Source organism: Leuresthes tenuis, unplaced genomic scaffold (assembly GCF_036924035.1).
Source record: "Leuresthes tenuis unplaced genomic scaffold, fLeuTen1.0.hap1 SCAF_1, whole genome shotgun sequence".
Classification (NCBI taxonomy): Eukaryota; Metazoa; Chordata; class Actinopteri; order Atheriniformes; family Atherinopsidae; genus Leuresthes; species Leuresthes tenuis.
Genome location: NW_027325355.1, coordinates 15,794,297 through 15,818,436, shown reverse-complemented (window position 1 = coordinate 15,818,436; position 24,140 = coordinate 15,794,297). Strand labels below are relative to the sequence as shown.

At 46.8% G+C, this 24,140-nt stretch overlaps 1 protein-coding gene across 3 annotated transcripts; it reads right to left on the bottom strand.

The window, feature by feature from the left end:
* Nucleotides 1-4,123: 4,123 nt before the first annotated feature.
* Nucleotides 4,124-22,781, bottom strand: als2b (alsin Rho guanine nucleotide exchange factor ALS2 b). 3 transcript variants are annotated; one of them, XM_072379953.1, is made up of 34 exons: nt 22,640-22,781; nt 22,100-22,191; nt 21,539-21,684; nt 20,334-21,298; nt 19,829-20,186; nt 18,211-18,385; nt 17,991-18,087; nt 17,023-17,100; nt 16,691-16,924; nt 16,363-16,534; nt 16,082-16,271; nt 15,945-16,010; nt 15,681-15,843; nt 15,443-15,574; nt 15,229-15,357; nt 15,068-15,091; nt 12,915-12,985; nt 11,591-11,657; nt 11,287-11,483; nt 11,138-11,203; nt 10,955-11,053; nt 10,254-10,418; nt 9,976-10,087; nt 9,788-9,865; nt 9,551-9,684; nt 9,293-9,457; nt 9,014-9,131; nt 8,699-8,856; nt 8,078-8,194; nt 7,798-7,974; nt 7,653-7,710; nt 7,087-7,148; nt 6,828-6,977; nt 4,124-6,497 (listed from the first exon to the last, which is right to left on the bottom strand). In XM_072379953.1, exons 2-34 carry the CDS (start codon nt 22,117-22,119, stop codon nt 6,362-6,364), a joined length of 5,079 nt encoding a protein of 1,692 aa, XP_072236054.1. In that variant the 5' UTR covers nt 22,120-22,191; nt 22,640-22,781; the 3' UTR covers nt 4,124-6,361. The 3 variants fall into 3 exon arrangements, with proteins under 3 accessions (XP_072236054.1, XP_072236137.1, XP_072236220.1); XM_072380036.1 differs by lacking the exon at nt 15,068-15,091 and having other exon boundaries at nt 22,640-22,780; XM_072380119.1 differs by lacking the exon at nt 15,068-15,091 and having other exon boundaries at nt 19,874-20,186; nt 22,640-22,780.
* Nucleotides 22,782-24,140: the final 1,359 nt, after the last annotated feature.

Below are 24,140 nucleotides of genomic sequence, written 5' to 3'. Positions count from 1 at the left end.
ACAGTTCAGCTGCGAACGGTCACTATAATCCAACACACTGCTCCTTTAAAGGCGCATGTTACCCATATCATGCGCACTTCTACACCCACTTACAGTTTTGCGCTTCGACTGTAAAAATGAGCTCATGCCCAGAGAGGGTGGCTCTGATTCTGGGTCCTGTTAATGCACGGGTTTCTTTGCATGGAAACGTGTGAACATCATTTGTGGATACAGAGATGAACTATGTTCAATGACAATGAGTGGTTTGAAGAAGTGTTCTGGAGCCCGTGCAGTTACTGCCATGACAGAGAAATAATAAGAAGAAAAGTCAGAAAATCATGAAAGCCTCTCTAAAACCAAAAATCATGTTTTAAGAACTGATTTAACCCACTTTAAAGGCTTTGTCCTTAAATGCGTCGTCACTTCTGGTCTTCAGCTGTGTCTTAGGAACAAATGCACATCCCCTGCCTGAGGATCTTGGTAGACACAAAGGCTCATATGGGACTGAAAAGGCAGATAAACAAGGCGGGGGGGCCTCGGTGAGCCGTAAAAGCCAAGAGTAAGATCTTAGAAGCTAAAACATACTGGGAGCCAATGCAACAAGTGTAAAAAAGAAGATTTGTTCTCTTCTTTTCTTGAAGTTCGGAATAATCAGGAATCGATGATTGGATCTTTGGTTGAAACAAGTGCAGAGGCTGTTGCACCAGTCGAGATGTGAGGAGATACTCTCTGACTCCTTACATGATAGATATTTGAGGTAATTTCTAAGAAGAAGAAGAAGAAGAAGAGTTTTTTTTCCTATGAGCTGAATTAGAACTAAAGGGAAGTATCTCTTGAGAAGTTTTACTCAAATAAACGTACGTAAATACAGTTCTTTTGCCATTTTAGACTTTAACACACACCATCTTTACAATGTGATAAATATCTCAGAACTTTGCAGCTTCATTACATTTCACTCTGTGCAAGTGAGCAGTTAATTAAACTTGTGAAACCACCTGGCACACGGTGGAGCGTGCAGCCACAGCTCCACTGGTAATGAGGTCAGGAGGTTATGGCACACTTCCTCGTAGCACAGATGTGAATGCAGAGGCTAAAATGTCTGTCCGGTGAGCAGAAAATCTCAATTTTTAAGAAACCTATCAGCGTTTGATGGTAGTTTGACCAACATTTGCTCAATTTGTCAAAGAAGTGAACAACTCTGAGTGAGGTGTGTCACAACCGTCCTGCAAAGTCGACACGCAGCAGCAACAGCTCTTGGAAAAGTGCTGGTAAGTAGGAGGAGATCATCAAAATCAAGATCAGCAAAATTGTGCCATTACAGAGGAGGAGGATGATCCCTGCGGCCTTCCTCCAACCTCCTCTCTTTTCAAATAATCAACCATCTTACCTCGACACCTGAAGGGATTCCTCCCGCCTTTTATCTGCCACCTTCTGCAGGTTTCAGCTTCAGAACGGATGCAGGAAAATGGACGTGTATGTCGGAGAAAGTTTTCCCCTGGGACTGGATGGAGTGAGACGCTTTGATCAAGCTGGAGAGGGAGAGAGGGCTGTAATCTCTCTCGATCCCACTTAATCCTGGGCAAGAGATCCGCCTGCGCATGGCCACCGGAAGCCGGGTCTTCCCTCACTGGCTGGCTGGTTGCCACAGAGCTGCCAAATCTTCTTAACTCTTTCAGCTGTTGGCAGCAGGCAGGAGGAGCTCTGCAGAAAAGGCGTGGGAAGACCAGGTGTCGCCTCCGGAGATAAAAGCAAAACTTGATTTGACCTTGGAGGAAAAGTGTTAAATGAACAGCCAATTTGCCTCAGCAGCTGGAGTCGATGATTCAAGGTCAAGGCTTCCTTCCCTAATATTTGTTAGGGAGCATTTACGTTCACAAATAGCTTTTGATTCCTGCCTTCCTTTGAAACCCAAAAAAGAGCAACACCATCAGGGTTTTCTGGTGGAAAGCCTCCTCTTTACCTACGTACAGAAGCAGAGAACAGCCAAGTCTGCCACCGTTGATTCGAAAGCTGCCATCTTGACCTTTTTTTTTTTAGGTCAAGATTTAGATAAAAGCGGTGAAAACTTAGTCAAGGTATAAACGAGGGGTTGTCCACCTCTCTGCTTCAGCCGACAGCTGCTCAAGCGGAGCTTAATAGTAGCTTTAATCAGTTGTGACATCTTATTTCCATAGGAGAACATCCCTTTGCCTCAGTTGTTATCATTAAAGAATTATTTTGGCAGTTCTTGGCTTCCAAAAAAGTTTTCAGCTACTTTTATAGAAGGGGCGTAAGATTTACGATTATTTTTTCTCCTTAATCACTGAGCAACTTTATAGGTTTCATAAGGCTAATATGAAAAATAAGTCGTAAATCTATCAAAACAACAAATACACTATATTGCCAAAAGTATTTGCCCAGCTGCCTGTACGCGCATATGAACTTAAGAGACATCCCATTCTTAATCCATAGGGTTTAATATGACGTCGGCCAACCTTTTGCAGCTATAACAGCTTCAGCTCTTCTGGGCAAGCTTTCCACAAGGTTTAGGAGGGTGTTTCTGGGGATTTTTGACGCATTTGTGAGGTCAGACAGTGATGTTGGACGAGAAGGCCTGTGGCTCGCAGTCTCCGCTCTAATTCACCCCAAAGGTGTTCTGTCGGGTTGAGGTCAGGACTCTGTGCAGGCCGGTCAAGTTCTTCCACACCAAGCTAACTCATCCATGTCTTTATGAACCTTTCTTTGTGTGCAGTCATGTTGGGGCCATCCCCAAACTGTTTCCACAAAGTTGGGAGCGAGAAATTATCCAAAATGTCTTGGTATGCTGAAGCATTCAGAGTTCCTTTCACTGGAACTAAGGGGCCAAGGTCAGCTCCTGAAAAACAACTCCACACCATAATCCCCCCTCCACCAAACTTTACACAATGCAGTCAGACACGTACCGTTCTCCTGGCAACCGCCAAACCCAGACTCCTTCATCTGATTGTCAGATGGAGAAGCGTGATTCGTCACTCCGGAGAACGCATCTACATGGCTCTAGAATCCAGTGCTTTCCATCATTGCATCCGACGCTTTGCATTGCACTTGGTGATGTATGGCTTGGATGCAGCTGCTCGGCCATGGAAACCCATTCAATGAAGCTCTCTACGTTTTTGTGCTAATCTACAGGCTACCTAAAGTTTCAAGGTCTGTAGCGATTGACTCTGCAGAAAGTTAGCGGTCTCTGCGCTCCATTGGCCTTACCATCCGCTGACCCCGCTCTGTCATTTTATGTGGCCTACCACTTTGTGGCTGAGTTGCTGTCATTCCCAATCGCTTCCACTTTGTTATAATACCCCTGACAGTTGACAGTGGAATATTGAGAGGAAATTTCACAACTGGACTTTTTGCGCAGGTGGCATCCTATCAAGGTACCACCTTGGAATTCCCTGAGTGACCCATTCTTTTAGAAATGTTTGTAGAAGCAGTCTGCATGCCTAGGCGCTTGAATTTATACACCTGTGGCCATGGAAGTGATTGATACACCTGAATTTAATTATTTGGATGTGTGAGTGAATACTTTTGGCAATATAGTGTATGTCCTCTGTCTAAAGTTTGGAAGAAAAACACCACTGAGACCATTTTTTAAAAAATTTCGCTACAATCCTGGATACAAACGTGATCGATACTGTTTAATCCCATAAATGCTTCGCAAGTAACTGGTTTAGACAAAGAGACTAAAGACAAATGGTGCATCTTGGTTAAAGACTCTTTCATAATATTTAAGCTATTCAACATCAACAACATTTAAATGATTATTTCAATAATTGATGGGATTTTCTTACCATCCCTCATTCAACCTCCACTGAAACGGTTAGGAATGAGGTCTAGTTTATACTTTTGAAACCTCTGGGAGGATTTTTGTCAATGACTCTTTCCCCATCCAATTGTAACCTGCTCAAAATGTGCTCTAATATGATTCTGGTAATATTCATGCTTCTGCAGTCCGACTAACGTGGCATCTGTGCAGTTTCAAGGCCACGTGCAGTTTAATCCGCCAGAATTGAAGAAAACCAAAGATGATCGTGTTTATCAGAAGCAAATCCTCTCATCTAAGAATAATTATTAAAAAAAATATCAAAATCTGCAGTACATAAATCCGGCCAGAAAAACAAACATACACAGGTCGTATTGTCACGTTTATTGCCCTTTGTCATCATCTTAAAGTTCAGGACATTTAACAGGACGTCAATGACAAACAGGGTCAAGAGTCGAATCAGCGGGGAAACACCACCGACTCGACCGTTACTTTCACATACAAACACGTGAGGTACAGTCAGTTCACATATCAGGCGTCACACGAGCTCGAGTTCATAGTAACAGTTTGGATTTGAGGAGAAACCGTCAGGTGTGTCCAACCACTGTTCTAAAGCAGCAACCGATGTCAGCTTTGAGTCACATGAGAGGGGGTTTTCACCTCCAGCTCCCAACTACTTTTACTATCAGCTCTTTGCTACACGTTTAATTACTGTCATTACTGTTAAAATCGGGGGCGCTAAATCAAATGCAAAACCTTTTCATTAAAAGCGGCAATTCTTCTTCCAATCGATATTCACCCAATAAGAACATGAATCGGTTTGATTTCCGCTCACTTTTCTTTTTTGGGGGGAGGGGAACGACAGCTCCACGTCTGATCTGACGGATTTCCTCTTGTCGAACCGCCTGAGAACACAAAAAGCCGTCTGTGGTGTTTAAAAAGAGAAACCCCCTCCGAGGGCCCTTTTACAGACCAGCGCGAGTGACGCGGGGCACGAGCAGCAATCACTTAGCATTAGCAGGAACAGTTAGCATTAACAGATGGCGTGCTGCTTTGAGCGGCGTACGTTTGTGACGAAACATCACACCTGCACGAGGAGACGCCTCGTTATTCAGCTTGTGCAGAAGTTATTTTGCAGAGCAAATAGGTTTTACGGTACAATAAGACTTTCATAGTGATTCGTGAGCCTCTTTGGAAGAAAGAAATAAGTGTTAACTGGACCATCAGGACCATCTTTTTTAGCTTTGACGTTGGTGTATTTGAGTAGTGGAAGACTGCAAATAAACAACTTTCTGCACGCCTTTTCACGCCTACAGCTAATGTTTAAATAAGACGAAGGAATGATGTGTTTGGCGCTTTTTTTTTACCCGCCCTTTTTTTTTTTATCCTTTGCAGTCTGCTCAAGATTCAGATTCAGTCAGATTTTGCAGACCTGTGGAAATGTCCCGTCAGTTTTCAGCAATCTCGTAATTAGGCTCAGACGCACAAAAAAATCCACGCCAAACAAAAAAAACCCAACAACTCCAAAACCACTCAAGTTTTCAAAGCAACGAGGACCATTGGTGCAGCCTCAAAACTAGAGCCCAAAAGAAGCTGCACATCCGTGTCAGAAAACAGTCCCAAGTGTTCATTTGAGGTGAAAACTCCTTCAAATGGTTGCCTTTCCTCAGTGGGATCATAAGCAGCGCCTCACCACCGATTTTTCCTTCTCTAGTGTTTCATTTAGAGTCACAGTCAAGTCAGTTTACATTTACCCAACAGTGTGAGTGAGCTAAAGGAAGGAGCCGCGTGCTGCCCAGACACACATTTAATAAACCAACAAGTGTGGAAATGAGATTCTTAGCAGTCCTGGGGGGGGGGACTGATCCTGTTACAGCTCCTAAACGATTATTTAACCGAATGAGACGTGTAGTTGCTGCATCAGAACCTTTACCTACTTGTAAAATCATTACTGGAGGAGAAGATGTGCATTCACACAAGTGTCATTCTAAAAAACTTAATTTCATATGTACACAGCTGCTCCTTTTACGATGTTTTGGAGTTTGGTTTCAGTGAGTCTACATCTTTTCGAAGGTCTCACTTTTTTTTTTATATCTTTAAAACAGGTAAATGCAGGTGCATCCAGCAGGGGGCAGTGATATCCCCATTAAATCTGGATGCAAGCTTAATTCCAAGTCTGGCTGGTTTCTTAAAAATGGGTCTGTTAGCTGCACATAAAGCTGTATCTAAGGAAAAATAATTGAATACATTAATTCCTTCTAACGCCTGCTTCGTGTCGAGTGAAAATGAAGGAGTTAACTTCGTGGTTTTCACGATGAGACGGATGGAAGTCCGGTCTCCTCAGACGTCACGACTATAAACACTGGTTTTAACTTCTTATTAGCATCCATGTAACCAACATGGTGGATCATCAAATCGCTCATAATTTTCCACCGAAAAAAAAGAAAAAAAGAGAAGCGCCTCATCGCTGGTGGGCGTGACAGTTTTCTCGTGTACGCCCTTCGTGATCAGCGGGCGGTGAAAGTGCTGGTGGAGGTCAGGGCCGGCGTGGGCAACCTGACACCGTCACCGCGTGCCGAAGAGGAGGAAGAGGCGGCGCCTTCCGTTTTACGTGATCTTCTCGTGCTGCACCTGGTAGTAGCAGGCCTTGAGGGTGGTGAACATGATCCCGTGCTCTCCGTGCTGAACGCAGGGGTCCATCAGGTCCTCGATGAGGCTGACCTCCGACCCGAGGTTCCGGATTCTGAAAGAAGGAAAACAAGACGGGTGACGTAAAAAGGTACGGCTGGAAAATCTTTGCTGAGTGCGATTATCCTCCTGATGTCAGACAGACATTTAAATGTTGCCTCATGCATGACTCATTCACTCTCACTTGAAAATATTAAGAAGCTGGAATTTGAAGGTTTTTCTCATTGTTGCTTGACTGAAGCATTGAATGAATAATCAATCCAGTTCATTTTAACTTGTTTTCTGTCACTCTGGACTTCCTGCTCTCCAGTTTTTGCACCAAAAATGCTTCTGTTTTCTTTGATTCTGACATCGTTCATTGTGTGTTTTTTAAGCTGTCACTGACCGAGCCCGCAGCACCACATAGAGGAAGACGGGGAACAAGTCGTCCATGGACCACAGGAAGTCCTGCTTCAGCAGCGACTGCACCGCCTGCGTGATCTCCTCGAAGGTGAGCTGGATCACCTGCAGCTTGTCAGACGGGGTGAACGTCGTGCTGCAAACGCAGGAAACAGGAATCAGAAGGTGTCGACTCGTTTTCGCTCGATTCTGATCTAATTTCTCTGACTTGTGTTGGAAAAGCTTTGAGGTGAGTCGAGCCGCACCTGATCTGCTGCAGCGTTTCCACCGCGGAGGCAAAGCAGACGTCTTTCATGCTGGAGATGACCTGCAGCGGCACAGAGCGACGGACACGGTCACAACATATCGAAAGAAACAGAGAAAGGAACAATTACCGACTCCACAGTCTCAATTCAAACAGATGTAACCAAGGAAGAAATGCTAAAATGAGCAGGAGCAGTAAGAGGATAAGAATAAACCTCTTTCTAATGAACAGTTTGTACTGGAATGAGGTGAAAATCAAGGTTGAACAATTCTAGAATGTTTCAAGGCTAACTTAGCAGAGAAGTACTGATGAAAGGAGTCTGAAAATGGAGAAAATTCCACTTTTGTGGACTTTCGGTCCAGTTACGTATTCAGAGATGAATACAGGAGCCTGTTATTTGTTCACATTTAAAACTAACTGATGTTTATAAAGCACACATCTGTTAAAACTGTTTAGTGCCTGTTCGAACAGCTCCTTCCTGACAAGAAAGGGAAATATATATATATATCATGTAAGATTAAGGCGATAAAAGGTAATAAAGTAAAAAAAACAAGAAAAAAGAAAAACCTGCTGCTTCTCTCCTGGTGTTGGCAGGCAGGACGGGGCGGAGACGGGCCAGAACTTTCTGAAAAACAAGACAAAAAAAAAGAAAGACGTCACTGATTTGACTCCCTTCGACCGTTGCGGCGTTCGGCTACACTTCCTGACGTACTGCTGGACGCCCAAGAATGCGAGCAGGGCGAGGTCGGGCTGCTTGTTGAGGCGGAGGACGCACTCCCAGTACACGTCGTCCTCCTTCTCTTTTTCCAGCGCGTAGAGGGTGAAGAGCGGCGGGTAGAGGCGAGGCAGCAGGACGGGAAGCAGCAGGGCGGAGCTGCTCACCACGCGGCTAGAACACACAGAGGAGGGAGGTCAGTGTGGCCCGGTCAGTGTGGCCCGGTCAGTGTGGCCCGGTCAGGCTGCGGTGAGACGACTTTTTGCCCGGTCTCTACCATGGTTTGGGTGACTCCAGCGGGGCGTCGGCGGCAACGGGCTCCTTCTTGCCCTGAGGGTTGTCTGTCGGCTCTGGTATTAGACCGCCCTCTTCTGGCAGGTCTGGGAACAGAAACCTGCAAAGCATTGAAAAGAATCTCAGCTAAAAATGACCTCTGTGTTTATGTTTATGCATTTAGCAGACGCTTTTATCCAAAGCGACTTACAGGTAGGCATGAAGGGTAAGGGAGTCTTGCCTAAGGACCCCTACTGGAGATAGTACCTGTCATGCAGGGGGTTTGAAAAAGGTGGCAATAATACCACCACACTATCCAGTCCTCTTCGATCTCTTAAACTAAAATGATGTCATTTTGTTGCATATGTATATATTCTTTTTTAACTAATTTGAATCCTTTAAACCACATTCTCAGCTGTTCAGGGTTCTTACAGCTCTATTTGATCTCACATGATACCACATTAAATATCTTTTTGTTTTGCGCTGATCTTTAAAAGGCATCACTTTCTGCCCTAAATACCTGTAATGTGCATGATATAATAATCCCGTTAACCACCTTCAGACTGCTTCCATTCGTCTTTCGACCCGTTGCAGGGTCGCTTTCTCCAAAAAGTAGTCCAATTACCTGACGATCTGGAAGATGCGATAGAGATAAGACTTGATCTCTTTGACAGCCTGAGGCAGAAGCCGACGGTTTGCTCCGACGCCCACGTACGTCATCCTGTAGACCGCCACCAGGGTCTCCACCAGCCGGCCCAGAGGGTGGAGGGGGGTGTCACAGGCCTGTAGGAGAGGGGTTAATTCTTTAAGCCCTGCCTGCTCCACGCAAATCGAGAAAATATTCTCTGGAATGTATCCAGAGAAAACTGCTCCGAGGCGGTTACACTTAAACGCAGCAGCAGTTTTTCATGGACAGTTCCTCCAACCCTGCTGAACTCACCTTGATGAGGTAGAGGTGGATGGTGTGATATCTCTCCATCGTGAAAGGTCCCTCGTGTTGCGGAATGACCTCCAGACTCTCCAGGATTTTGCTGTGACTCCGAGACAGCGTCTCTGGACTGAAACACACAAACACTCTTAAAATCTTAAAAAAAGCCCTTTTAAAGCAGCCTTGATGTAATTCCTTCTACTTTCCCTTCTTTATTTGCTAACTGGAAGCTTTTTGAGGACAGACGCGTGACACAGATCTCACATTAAAGATGAGAGTCTGTGTGCGCACCTGTCTTGGATGTGTTGCCGGCTGGTGGTGAGGGCCACAGCTATGTTCTCCCAGGCCTTCTGGTGGTCTCCCTGTCCCGGCTCGTCGCAGCCCAGCTGACTCCAGCACTCCTCAAACACCGCCTGCCACTTGTCCTCCGCGCACACACACAGACGCCCCAGCTTCCTGCCACATCGCAGAAAGGACACGCACTGTAAGAGGATGGATATAACACGATTCTTTTCTGCTCTTCTCTAATCAGACCCTTTGTGACCTTACACGACTCGGGTCTTGTCCTTGTCAGCGTCGAACACGTGCGGCTTGAAGTAGGAGCCCGTCACCTTGAGGCCTGAGCCCCATTCACCACTAAAGGAGCCCTCCAGGTAGTCACCATTTGCCATGGTCAGCACGCCCTGTTGGAGGCACAGGAAGTATATTTACTCTCCTCGGATGGTGCACTTTTACCGCCTACAGCTGCTCCAGATGCATTGGTTGACAGCAGATCACATCGGTCACCTTTCCACTGAGGGTCCAGTCGTCCGAGAACTCCCCCTCATACGTCGTGTCATCCTCTGACAGAAGGATCCCATTGCCCTAAAAGAGAGAAAACATTTATTATTAAGTTACGGATCAGGAATTTGAAGCTCAGATAAGAGAGGAACAGCAGAGCTCTTCTCCTGTCTCCACTTCCTGCAGGAGCTTACCATCATCTTATTATCTTTGAAGGCCCCTTCGTAGTACAGACCAAACTGGGTGACGACGACCCCGGTGCCCTGTCGCTGGTGGTCCTGCCACATGCCCATGTACTTTTCTCCTCTGAGAAGAAAAAGAGTCAAACATCACTCAGACCAGGTAGAAAACACATTCTTCTAGGCTGGATTTGACTTCTGCGAGCGCTGAAATGCTAACAAACAGCTACAGGGTAGAACATTTCATGCACGGCTGCCAGATTTACAGAACAAAAACACCCGCCCGAGCGTACTTTGTGATGTCATCGAAGACTCCGTAGCCCGTCTTCTTGTCCTGCAGCCACTGGCCGATGAAGACGCTGGGGGAGGAGGTGTTGAGGCTGCCGCTGCGCAGCATGCCGTGACCGTGCCGCATCCCATCCTGGAAGGATCCGTCGTAAACTTCGCCGCTGGCGTACCTGCAGTCGGACGGAAGAGGTTCGGCTCCCTTCTCACACAGCAGAAACTCCAGATCCTGTCTTTCAATCAGCCATTTGTTTGAGAACTTAATGCCTTTCTGGTGCGAGTCGACACCTCGTGCCAACATGAGGGAGCATCAACGCGGGCTTCACCTCAGTGTTGATCAGCTGGGCTGCAGCTTTACGCTCAGCACCTTTACAGCTGGTTTTATCTGCGGTTGGCTACTGTTTTTAGAGAAAAAACATCCAGAGCCGAGGAAGATGCCGCTGTAGAACCCCAAAAACAGAACTAAAAGAAAATGAGTATCAAACTCAGCTTTTTGTGGATTGAATTAATACTGCCAATGTTAAACAGCTGGAATCTACTCCTGCCAGCTTTTTTTTTTTTTTGACCTCAGATCACTCAGACTCACTCTTCTTGATCTGCGCTATGGCCCAGTACCCTGCACACCAACTTATCAAAGTCCCCATGAATGAGTTGGACACAAAAAAGTGGAAAGACGCGCTACAGGTTTGAACTTTTTAGTGCCACTCACCTGTACATTCCCAGGCCGTGCATCTTGCCGTCTTTCCAGTGACCCTGATAGTAATCGTTCTTGTTGAGAGTCTTATTGGGAGACGCAAACTCCCCAAAGCTGCACAGTCACATAAAATATGCGCATGAAAAGGTGAAGCAACAGGAGTTAAGGGGACTCCTGAGATTCAGAGGCGGCACTCACCCGTCCTCCAGTCCGTTCTTGAAGGCACCGGTGTAAATTCTCCCATCGGCCCATTTCAACAGTCCTCTGAAACGAAAAAGCAGTCGCTGCATAAATCAAGCCTTAAAGTGCTCCCCTTCCAATGTGGACCAACAGCGTGCTCGTCCAACCTGCCATGAGGCTTTCCGGCAAGCCAGCGGCCTTCATAAGTCGCTTCCTTCAGCCGTCCGTCTTTATAAAACGTGTAGGACGCCCTCCTGGAGATCGGAGGGTCCGACCTCTGCGCTGAGCCGCCTGACGCCGCGTCCTGCCCCGCCCCACTCAGCGCTCGATCCACTGCCTGGTTGATGGCCCGGAGCCACTTGGACTAAGAATGAGAACACAGCCCGGGTGAGCTGCAGTTTAAAAGAAAAGGCAGCCTACATAGAGAACTTTGAGTGTCCGCGTGCGGAGCAGCGGCTTTGAAACATTCACCTTCTCCACGGGAGACGAGGCCAGCAGGGTGAACGTCTCCTCGGGTGTGATCACCTTTAACTCGTTTCTACGCACACAAATGAACCACAAACATGATCGAAACATGGACATGCACAAGTTAAGAAACCTCTCCAAAAGACAGAGACGTGGATCTATGAACAGATATCATGTTCAGGAAAGATCCAAATGCTTGAGCTGAATTCCTTCCGACCTTCATTCAACAAACACAAGCCCAATGAAACGGTTCTTGGGGTCTTAACTGACCAACTTCTTTGTATAAAAGTATGAAACAAATCTAAAATGTGGTGCCGCCAACACGAGCGAGGCCAAGACAGAAAAGCTTTAAGAGTAGAGAAGTATCAGCGCTCCGGGAGATTCTACCAAAGGGGAGGGGCGTCGCAACCTGGGTATAAGAGGAGCATCCATCAAAGGCTTCATCTTTCCAAGCGACCATGAGTTATGGCTCATCCTCTTTGTGCGAAACCTGCTCAGAAGATCCTCAGTAAGTTAGAAAAAAAAGTAAATGCATTTCTCTTTGCGAGATTGTGACGAACTCTGGTCTTTTGACGTCTGCAGTGCAGGACACTGGCTGAAGCTTCAGGGAATTTTCAGAAGATCTCAGGCAAAAAGCGGAAGGACCGACGACACTGAAAATCTGCTCTTTGGACTCGTGTCTGTCAAAGAAAATTTCAAAGAAATTACAAACCCGAGCTTTTATCGCTTTTTAGAAAATCCCCCGACTTCTCACGAATACGAGGATTAAGTAACGAAAAACTGACATGTGCAGGAGGGTGAAATGAGTCGTTAATACCCTTCATTCAGTTCAATTCTTTGCGATTCATTCGGAGAGCCTCGCTTGTCCTTTCCATCGCTCTCTTTGATAACACGAACCCATGTAAATCTGTCAAAAGGCCAAACTTGTTCACTCCACAAACCCCATCTCTAGTACTGACATTGTTGATCACATCATCTTAATTATAAGGCTTCATAATTTGGTGGTGACGGTCTGGTTCAGAATGGTTCGGGTCAGGTCGTGTTGGGGTGCACTCAGGGCTCCGTTTCCGGCCCCCTTCCATTGCTGTAACACTATCATTCGAGGACAGCTCATTACCACCTCAATGATGTCTCCGACAACCTTCACGATGAAATCCAGCTGAACACATCATCAAAATGAACTGCCAGTTTGAGTGTCGTCAAGCAAGATCTCTTAAACTTAGACAGCTGAACTTAACCTTCTTGAGAGCACAACTACTTGAGATGAAAGTGAAACATTTGATATATATTTAAATCCCAAGACCGTTCCAGTTATTTTTCCTCAACTTACAGGCTGGTGTCGTCCTCGGGGATCGGTTCCACCCACAGCGTGGCCAACGGGAAGATATGATGGGTAGAGAACTGAATGAGAGAAAGGATGGAGGGAAGAAAGCGAGAAAGAAAAAAAAATAAGGCAAGAGGGTTATGAGGAGGGATCCAGAAATAAGAGATAGAGACGTTGTTGTTTTATGAGCCCTTTGGACCAGTGACAGAGACACATGAGCCACATGAGTACCACAAAGAAGCTCACACAGTCACGAGTTCTCATTTCAGAGGCAGAACACTGTTTTTCAGGCCTCGTATCTGCATTAGCTCGTCAAGTTTAAACTCGTCTCACTCTTATCACTTAGACTTTCAAAGATTAAATATCGATGCCTGACCTTTTCTGCCCCGCCCTCATCACAGAGTCATAAGAGAACATGTAGAGCTGTCGATAAGGATACAGTTTGAAGGAGAGGAGCTCAATCGGTGGGGATTCAGTGACTTGATGAGGGAATAACCCACTGATATGTTTCATAAAAACCACTAATGAGTCCAGACTTATCGGGTCTTCTTAATACTTTCAAAGGGCTGTTAAAACTGAGCACAGAGAGTCATAATGATGCATCCGTCATGCAAACCAACATCTTTCACACATACTGCATGCATGCTTTCGTTCCCGCTACTTCTCACTCACACATATCTACATCTACATCTGCATCTTCGGCCACCTGCTTCCTCTCTCCTGACTTTACTGGCCGCTGCAGGCATTTCAATTCCAAAAAACTGGCTTCTAACTGCAGCGTTTCAACATTTTTACTGTTGGACGCCTCTCATATTCTGAGTCACGGCTAAAAGGGGCGCGAGCCAAGGCAGCTGTCATACAATCAGGACGTCGGGGGACCCGAAATGTGCAGGACAACCACAGGACAGGTGCAGACACAGGGACACAAACAGGGGAGAGGGGGAGGGGAACTGCTTTGGAGAAGTGAACCACAAACTGTTGGTGCTTTTAACGCATACATGGAGAATTTGTCATTCAGCTCAAAAGCACAAACCAAGGCTTCAAAAGGAAAGAAAAATCTTCCTTCCGATAGTAGCAATTTGGCTAAAATGGACAAAAATGGAGCAATGTGCGATGAATTAAAAGGGTTTCAAAGTGTTTGAGCCTTGTTTGGAGTCAGTTCATCCTCCCATGCAGAGTCCCACAGGTAGAGTGCAGGCAGAGGGTGGAGGTCGGGATAGGGCTGAGTATCACCGGAATCACTGACAGGACTTCTAAATTCACCCGAATCCGTTTTATTTCATCTAAGTGCGTGCGTTCCAACAGCTGGAACATCTATGTGTTTCTTCCTGATCTGTTGTGAATTTGATATTCCAGCATTTCCTTCACGACCCATTAATACAGTGTCACTTAAAATGTTCAATCATCAAGCGAAATGTACAATTTTATGGGGAAAAAAAGTCAATGTGCACTAAAAAAAACAAGAATAAAGTATCTAAAGGACAAATTGACAGAACTGATGTCTGGTTATTATTCAAAATCGAAGCAACAGTCCTACTGTTAAAGAACTTTCAAATTGATGATGACAAAATCCCTGTTATTTAGGCTGTAATTCAATGAGAAAACCCTCAAGTTTATCTGCAAAAAAACTCCCAAAAAAATGTTTGCAAGAAACCACATCATGAGGATTAAACTCATCTCACAATGGAAAAAAACTGGAGTCAGTGAATGCCACGTGTAGATCTTAGTGGAGGTCCGACAGCGCTCTATTTACTGGTGGTCTGTGGTGTGATGTCATTGACCCAAACTTTCAAACCAGACCAACATGGTGACCTGACAAAATAAGCCCACTTTAACTGTCTTTTATCTTAAAATATAGAGTTTTCAAATTTGAATACTTCCTTCCTGCTTTTAATGCTTCCATGACGTCATCAAACAAGTATAAATAGGATGTGTCGCTAACTTAACCTCGTTTATAATTTGATGCCCAGCCGTACCCGAGCTGTTCTGCAAGTGTGTGCGTTTTGTTCAGCACAGATAAATCCCATGACACACAGCCCTAAACCCTTCAAGCAGACGGAAAAACTGAAAACGGAAGGAAGAAAAAGAAGGAGGGAAGAGGAGGAAGGTCAGACAAGGGTCGGGGTCGCTGGGCTATCTGCTGCTGGCTCCATACTTACGAGATTTTTACAAGGTGCCACGCCCTGACAGCACGGAGGCAAGCAAACACAAACCCTTGAAAACACACCAGGTCAGAGTGTAGGAAATATGAACGTAGAAGAGGTGAGGAGGTGAGGAGAGCGCATGTGTGTGTGTGTGTGGGGGGGGGGGGGGGGCTGACCTGCGCGTGCACCAAGGCGTCGGTGAAAAGGATGAACCAGTTGACGGAGAACCTGCCGGCGTTCTGCAGGGTCAGAGCTTTGTTGCTGCTCTCGCAGATCAGCCGGCGGTGGGGCTTCCGCAGAGAGTCCTGATGACAGACGAGGACAGCGGTCAGCTACGCGCCGCACCTCGGGGACAGAACACACACACACACACAGAATCTGACAGTTTACCGTCATTTTGCCAGGAAAGCTCTTCCAGAAGTGAAAGGTGAACTCGGCCTCTTTCTTCTTCCTCTTCAGCAGGAGGGTCAGAGCCTCAAACTTGGAGCAGCTCTCCTGCAGCTTCTGGTAGTCGCCCGAGCACTAAAGACACATTAAAACACACACACACACACACACAAAGCACTGATTCTGCCGCTTACTCCACTTTAATCCAGCGTTTGAAATCGTTATCTGCTCCTGTCTGTACCACTTCGAAGCAGGTGGCCAGCTTGAGCAGCAGCCGGGCGTAGTCGTGAATGTGGTGAGTTGGGAGGTAGAAGAGCGCCACCAGGAGGTCGGCCATGGTGGGGTTGTCCTCGCTGCATTCCGACAGCTTCTGGAGAAGCTCGGGGCTTTTCCCGAAGAAATCTCTGCGGGAAGTCAACACCGGTTCAGATAAAAAAATCACCTTTTTCCACATTAAAACTGGCGTTTCTGTTTTTGTACAAGCTGGGGAAAACGCTGAACTCACAGGGATGGTTTGGTCAGAGCCAGGAAGCCTCCCATCACTTGGAAGTTGCCCACAGCGCTGCAGTAACTGCACGAAGAGATGGGCGTTAATTTTCGATCTGCAAAAGCCACAGTATTCGCCGATTTCTGAACACGTACTCGTTGTAACAGTCGAGGAAGATGCTGGTGTGGTCGAGGATGAGCAGGCATTTGACGTCGCGGCCGCGCCGCAGATTGGCGGTGAGGCTGGCGGCGTGCTGCCCGGTCAGGTGACACAGGAGGCTGAACTGGCCAGCCATCGCCTGCAGGAGCCCGAGGGCCACCGGGCCGAGAGCCACGCTCAGACAGTCTGGAGGAGGGAGGCGGACAGACAGCAGTCAAAGAGGAAGAGAAACTAAAAAAAAAAGGTTGCAGGTTTGAAAAAAAACTGATGTTCTCACCCAGCTCCAGCAGGGGGCGTATAATCTGCGACTTCATGCCGCACAGCTTACAGTAGAACTTCCTCTCTGCTGATGCCAGCTCGTGGAGGCTGGCGATGAAGCCCATCACGTTCCTGTCCGACAGCGCCACGCACGTCTGGCGGCCGGCGAACACGCTGCTAACGTAACCCAGCTGAAATACACACACCAGAACACGCCGCGCTAAGATTTTGGGAGAACAAATTCCTCACCGCTGGTCTGAGGCCAGATGCTAACAGAACAGGAAAGAAGTAGGACTTTATGAGTGAGTTTTATCCCTGTAGGTCACAGAAATAACCTCAGGCCTTACATTCATGCAGAAGGGCAGCAGTACAGGCTGCTGAGTGTAGCCACCCGCCCGCTCCTCCTCTTCCTCTTCCTCTTCCTGCTGATCTGTTCCCTTGGCGAGCTTCTCCCTCTCCTCCTTCTCCCTCACCTGCTCCCCGCTGTAGTAGATGATGGGCTGGATGCAGTCGCCGTCCGCCAGCAGGAGGGTGTGGCTATCTCCAGCACTCGCGTCCCACACCCGGATCCCCTCTGACATCTGGACCCGGAGGCAAGAGAGTTCACAGGTCAAAAGCACCAACTTCCGGGTTTTAGGTGTGTGTGTGTGTGTGTGAGGTTTCGTTTTGGTTTTCTGACCTTGGCGAGGCGGGGGACGGTGCTGGGGGACTCCATGTGTCCGAGCTGACCGGAGCTGTTGCTGCCCCACGAGAACACCTGGACGCACAAAAACACTTCTGAGTACTTGCGTTAACATCTGGTTGACCTGCGTCACTTCGACATGTCTGCCTCTGCTTAAAGGAAACTTCCGCAGGTTTTTGAGAGTATTTTCCCTTTAAATCCTCAGACCTTTTCTTTTCATTCCCACGCAAGATCGCATTTAATGCCCATTTCACCGACATATGTGTGACATCTTATCTCTTGGATCGAGCCGTTTCAGTCCTAGACAAGCAACATGACAAATGTTTTAGTCAACTAATTCACCACAATGAGGCCACGAGCTTCCTGATAGCTGCAGGTTTGAGATATTTGATTGGATCGATAAAATCTGACCGCTATCATCACATACTATTCTATAACTGTAATATATAATATCATAAAAACACTCGCCAAGATGTTTTAGGCTTGAAATGTGCTAGCTTTGAGAGTAAGACCAGCTGCTGACAACAGAAACAGGAAGAGGGCTGCTTTAGGTGGGAACTGAAACCTGAGTGTTGCTGTTATTTTCAAGGTTTTACATCCCCTCACCTCGGTACCAGATCACACATACTTCACCAGTACATATGAACTAGAAATGATAATTTCACTTCCTTATTGCATGAAACTAAAATTAGATTTCATGAGAGCATTGGACAGAAGGCTGACGAATGAAAGAAAACCCAACAAAATGTCATTCCTCTTTAACTCTGCACAACCTGTATGACACATCACTTCGGTTTCAATAAACTGTTTGTTGAAAATGTGAACGATTTCAGATCACTCGACTCTGTTATCTGCTTCAAGACTGCCAGTCGCTGTTTGTGGAAGCCCTCCTCTGTGCATTGATAAGCCATCGCAGTCAAATGAAACCCTATTTGCAGCAGCGCCTGCGGATGAGACCGACTGACCTGAGACTGAGCCGTCAGCGCGATGGAATGGCGAGCGCCGGCCGCGACCCGCACAACTTCTTTACTGTTCAAACTCTTGATGCAGAGCGGCTGCGGCCTGCAAACAGACACAAACGTGAACGCTGACCTCTCAACATCAGTACATCTTAATCAGTTGACACACCAGTTAGCTTTGTGCAAAATAAGCCTTTGCATGACTTGCTTGACAGATGGGCCCTACCTGTCCAGGTTGTCTCCGTGTCCCAGCTGGCCGTGCTGGCCGTGGCCCCAGCTCCACACCTCCGTCTGCAGGGTGGGCAGAACCTCCTGGGTCTCAGGCACAGCCCCTCCCACCGGGGTGAGGGTGACGGCGCGCATCCTGGGGCGGCCGGCTTTCCTGAGCAGCCGCGGCGACACTGCAGGGGCCCGAGGACAAATGTCTCAATTTTTTTTCCCCTAAATGAATCGGCTTCTGACTTTTTTTTCTTCACAACTGAGTGAAAGGGTGACGCGTTTCTCTCCATTCAGATCGGCCGGCTCTGACAGCAGCAAGCACACATGTGGTACACTTTAGAAAAGCCCATGCAGCAAACTCTCCATCTCTGATCAAACCAAGACAAACATGAGTTTTTGCAGGATTCCTCACACAATTTTACCCTCCACCATGCTCTGAAACTTTGAAATCTTCCCCCTCATGCCACCCACACAAGCACCCGCTCTGAAACAGATGATGAAATCCAAAGCAAGCCACGTCAGACTGCCTGTGTGAACGCGGGAAAAGTCCATCCAACAATCTCTTTCTTGCTATTCCTGCTAAATCCTACGCGGGGACACTCGGGTGCTAAAGCCTCTCCCACCCTTCTTCTTTAATCACATCTAAAACCTTCATTCTGCTCTGTTAAATCCGCTAAATCCCGCCGGTCTCTCTGGTGTTTTCTGGATCGACGGGTGGCGCATTCAGGTGGAGAAAAGCACACCCCGTCACCTCAGGCCGATTAACAAATCCAGCAGCTGTATATCAGTCTGCATTCCTCAAATTTGGGATTATGGTCAGTTTAATCAGTTTGAATGAAGTTTAGTCTAAAAATAGGAAACAAACGGCCTAACTGATGACATTCCAGGCTGAACCAAAACACTGCCAACCACTTACAGCCAATACAAACTGCAGCTGCTTTGGAATTTAGGAACTATGTTTCTTTTTTAAATAAATATGCTGCTGGGTTGTGAAGAGTTTAACTTTGATATTTGATACGCAATTTATCGATGAGGGCAATTTTGTAAATATTTAACAACGCAGGTGTTGAACTTTGACCTCTCTGAAGTGATAAGCGGTGGAATCAGGAGCTGACTGCAGTCAAAGTGGCGTCAAACTCGCTTTTAAAGGTTTGCTGTTCTGATTTGTCAATAGTTGTTGTTTTTGTGATGCTTTAACTGTTTGAAATCCATTCTTTTTATCTTCTAAGCACTCAGTGTTGTATGAATGCACAAATTCCATTAAAACTCTTAAATATGTTAGGGGTTGAGGTGTTCTAATCTAATGCAATCATCACAACCAAACAGTCCTGGCTGATCCGAATAAGGACAGGTTCAATTCGCTCAAATTTGAAGCCAATTGGACACTTTGTGGTGCAAATTAAAAACAGAATAGTTCACAAGAAAAGTGGTTTTCAGCCAGAAACGGGAGGAAAGTTGTCCCTGTGTCAAAGCGGTGCCTAAAATGGACAATAACTTGGAGCTGGAGGTGACACACAGAAGCATCAAACACACAAGTGTGCCAGAGCATGCCACAGCGGAGGGTGATGAAAGCCTGAAGCGAGCACAGACCGACATCGAGCTGCACATGCACCCGGTGTACTTACGCAGCAGGGCATAGGAGGAGGATAAGAGGTGAACAGCGTATCTACCCTGTGAGAGGAGTCCCGGCAGCGAGAGGCGGCGCCGCAAACCCTCCGCCTCCTCCTTGCGGATGTCCCCTGTGCTGCAGCTCTTTTTCCCCTGCATGGAGTCCTCCTCTCGGACACGCTGGGCGGTGTTATCGCCCACCCCGGCGACCCCTTCAGAGCGCGCCGCGCCTGACGGCAGGTAGAAGTTCATCATCCTTTTGAGGGACAGAGCCTCGTAGGTGGAGGCGACCCGCTCGCCCACGGCGGAGGCGCAGGAGGCCACCAGGTTGTTGAGCGTTGAGGAAGGGGTGGAGGAGCCGAGTCCTGCTGAGGGCTGGAAAAGAGAGATTCCTTCGTGAGAAATTCAGATAGGAGACTTTAAAGGCTCAAAATTTCAAGAAAAAGTATCAAAAGATTAATTTCTATGTCAAGTTTGGCCCTCAAAAACAAACAGCAAACCAAAAGACACAATCCGGCTCACCAGCAGAGCGTGCAGCCCTCCAGCGGCCATTTTAGCCTCTGCCTGCGTGGTGTCCGACAGTTTCCTCAGGTACTCGTTCACGGCCTGCTCGTCTGGATAAGGCGAACCTTTGAGGCCTGCTGCAGCCCCTTTGGACTGAGCTGAGGGCGGGTGCACTCCGTTAGCCAAACACGTTTGCCCTTCCTCTGAGTCCTGAGTGCTGCAGGGGTCAGAGGTGTGGTCTGCACTTGCAGCAGGGGCAGGCGACTCCGAGTTTGAGGTGGAGGTGTGGGAGGGGAGGACGGGTTCAGACGGGGACGTTTTGAGCCCTTGTGTGGGAGCAGGTGCCTCCAATGCGCCCTCATCCTCCGTCGGCTCCACACCAAGCGGGCAGTAGTGGCCATCAGAGATGATGACGTGGTCCTCTTTGTCCGTCATGGTGTACAGCAGCTGATTACACTGACCGCATTTGTCCACAGGGGGCCGGTGGACGTCCTGAGGGCCCAGGCAGCGCACCAGAGCCAGGCTGTGTGACGCCCCGCAGGCCACCTGCAGCACATACCTCCCTGCCAGGTGCTCCACCTTCTGCGGTTTCCAGACTGGAAAGACGGTGGCGTTTAGGCCCAGCTGGCGACCGCTTCCCCACGCCCAAATCTCCCTCTGGACCGACAGCGCCAGAGTGTGCTTCTCCCCGCAGTCCAGCTCCAGCACCGGCACCGTCGGAGCGGCGCTGGAATCGGAGTCCACCAGTGCCACCGGCGTTGGGTTGGGCACAGTGCTGAGGCCCGACAGGCCGCATTGTCCAGCACTGTTGTCCCCCCACATGTGGACACCGCCATCCTCCGTCACGGCCCCACTGTGGAAGCTTCCGGCGGCTACAGCAACCACCCGCTGCCCGCTGAGCGCGCTCTCCAGGGTCGGGTTTGCTGCCTCCGACGCTTGACTTTGCTTCCATGGCAACTCCCCCAAACTGTACACCTGTCCTCCTGAAAGCGAGGTCACACAGCCAGAGATGATTGTACGATCAGATTCATTTCATATCAGAGAAATACTTCCCACTTAAGCATCCCATACGTCAAAAAGAACTCTGTGAACACTCAAGAGTGACAGAAAAATGGAGAAGTAGCAGGTGTATCCACCGTTCATTTATGTGCATGATGAATGATTATGAGCTACTGAGCGCTCCCTTCTCTGCTTTTGACTTTTCAACAAAAATAAAGCTTCACCTTCCGCCAGCAGAACACTGTGCCGCGCGCCCACGGCGACCTGAAGGACCGGCCGCGGGAGGAGCAGCCTCTCCGGCGTGACGCTGTAGGAGTAGCCCTTCCAGGTGTGGAGGAGCCCCCGCTCTCCACCGCAGTCATCCTCAGAGCTGGGGAAGTAGGGTGGGGTTAGAGAGGCCTATCAGGCTGATTTCCCGATTGATAACAAACATGGCTTCAAGGTCAACCGATACTCAGCCACCAAATGGCTGAAAATCTTAACCTGTGTCATCTGAAGGCACAGTTTATCGAATGAAACAAGCAGGAAAAACTAATAATCACGCCATGCTTTGATTATGAATAGAAACAGCCGAGGAGCAGAGGTGTGCGGCTGCTAAAGCGGCTCCTCTGCATTTTTGTGCCTCTTTTACCAGAACAACAGTTGTTTTGAGGCTGAAAGCAGAAGTGAGCAGTGCTCCATCCGTAGGCGATGTCACATGGTGGTCACATCCAGCCAGCCAGAGAGCCTGAAAGCAGCCGCTGAGCAGGATAATCCTCTCAGGGGAGGACTTTGACTGGACCTACCTCTTCCTCTGGGTTTCCATCAGCGGGGCTTATTTCTCCATCAGCATGGTTCCTAGCACATGGTTCACTCAGGACTGTTGCTCCTGCTGTCCCTGAATCAATCACAGTCAGGACGTTATTAACCCAACTTCCTCATATCTGGTTGTCAGTGAAAAAGTTCGTAATTGACTAAATACCCGTTTGCATGACAGTTGACATGAATAATAGGGGGAAACCCAAGAAAACTCGGGAATGTGAAAACGAAAGCATTTCTGGATGATTGTAATGACTTCCAATAGTTTCAGGTATGAGCTCAACGTTCAAACTCATCGTTTCCCCGCTTTACCACCTAAGGAACAGCAATTTCTCTTAAATTACTAAACGATTTAAAAAAGAATCAGCCTCAGACACTTGTTTCCATCTGTTATGTTAATCTTGCTAGCTAGCGCCAGCCAATCAAATCAGCTAACTAGCCAAATGAGAGAAGAAGAAAAAAAAAGCTAGCACAAACCACAACTGTAACAGCTCTGTTTTCGGGAAAACAACCGTCATTTTTCTTACCTGTCGATTCTTCTCAAAACTCTTTCGGTTGCTCACTCACTCAAACATACCGGCAATACATCCTGCTATGACAGGTTAGCAGCGAAACGCCGCTGGTTGTTGTTCAAGTCTTGTTGACACACGGGGAGCCGCTATCTACAAAGATCGTCTACTAACAGGAAGAGCCATTCAGCAGTGAGTTCAGGACACCGACAAAAAGGTGGGCGTGTCTTAAAGTGACAGCACCGTACACTTACTTTAAAACCAAAATTAAGCTGTCAAAAAATTTGGCGGTCACATCAATTACAGTATCTCCTTATAGTAAGTTAACACAGTATGTGTGTGTGTGTGAGAAGGGGGTTATATGTAATTCAAGGTTGACAAAGACTAATATTCCAAGACAAATTCATACATCGCAATGTGGAAAGAATTCTTCATGAACACATAAAAAGACAAATATATATGAATACACAAAATACGCCAGTCAGAGACCTATAAGTATCACTGATTTAATAGCAGAGATTTATTCCAAATGTACAGTCAAGTAGTATCTACAAAATAAAGCTGGCATTCAAAGGTTAAATTATCCATAATATATCTCTCTCGATATATATATATATATATATATATATATATATATATATATACATATACAGATATATATTTATATCTGTAAATCTATATATAAATGTATGTATGTATGTATATTTATGCCAGCTCTATCTATAGATAGTTAGATCAATCTATCTCTCTCAAAATAACATCACAGTAAGAGCTCTTTTCTCTTTGCTACTCTCAGTCTCCGCTCAGCTCTGTTGTTGTTGTTGTGACAGACGCGACGGAACCAGAGAAAGCTCAGAATAGAAGAGTCGCGAAGGTTTTAAGTGGTGAACAAACACTACAAACTACAATTAATGACTTTAAATCATGACTTATACTAGTTCAAAAGTCATGTTAACAACAATGATACCTTAAAAGATCTGTGCTGGTAGAGCTGTTTAGCAAAGATTTGATACATGACTTTGTAATTACCCGTGTTAATTGAAGCCGAAACAGACATGCAGTGTTAAAAATGTGAATTACTTGGTTGTGTTTATCTGTAATTGATAGAGTATAAGTTTCATTCAAGAGATAGGCTCATGTGATACATGTAGTTGATACATTTGTTGCTGTCTTTGTATCAGTCTGATTTTTTAAAAAAAACACATTTTACTGAAGCACAGGAAAAGAAAAAATATGACCGAACATTTTCAGTAATTTCTCAGAAACACTCAGCAGAGAGCCAAAATGAAAATGATGAGTTACGAGCTCAAAACATTCTTCTCCTCCGCCTTTGCCTACATCCCAGCCCCCCCCCAAAAAAATACCATCAAACTTTCCACTGATTCCTCCACTTTCTGAACAGTTGTCCTGTAAAAAAAAAGGGTACATATGAACGGTTTATTCAAAAGTCATCCAAATAATAACAATTAATGTAGCAGTTACATACGATAAAATAGTTTTTAATTATACAGCCTTTTTC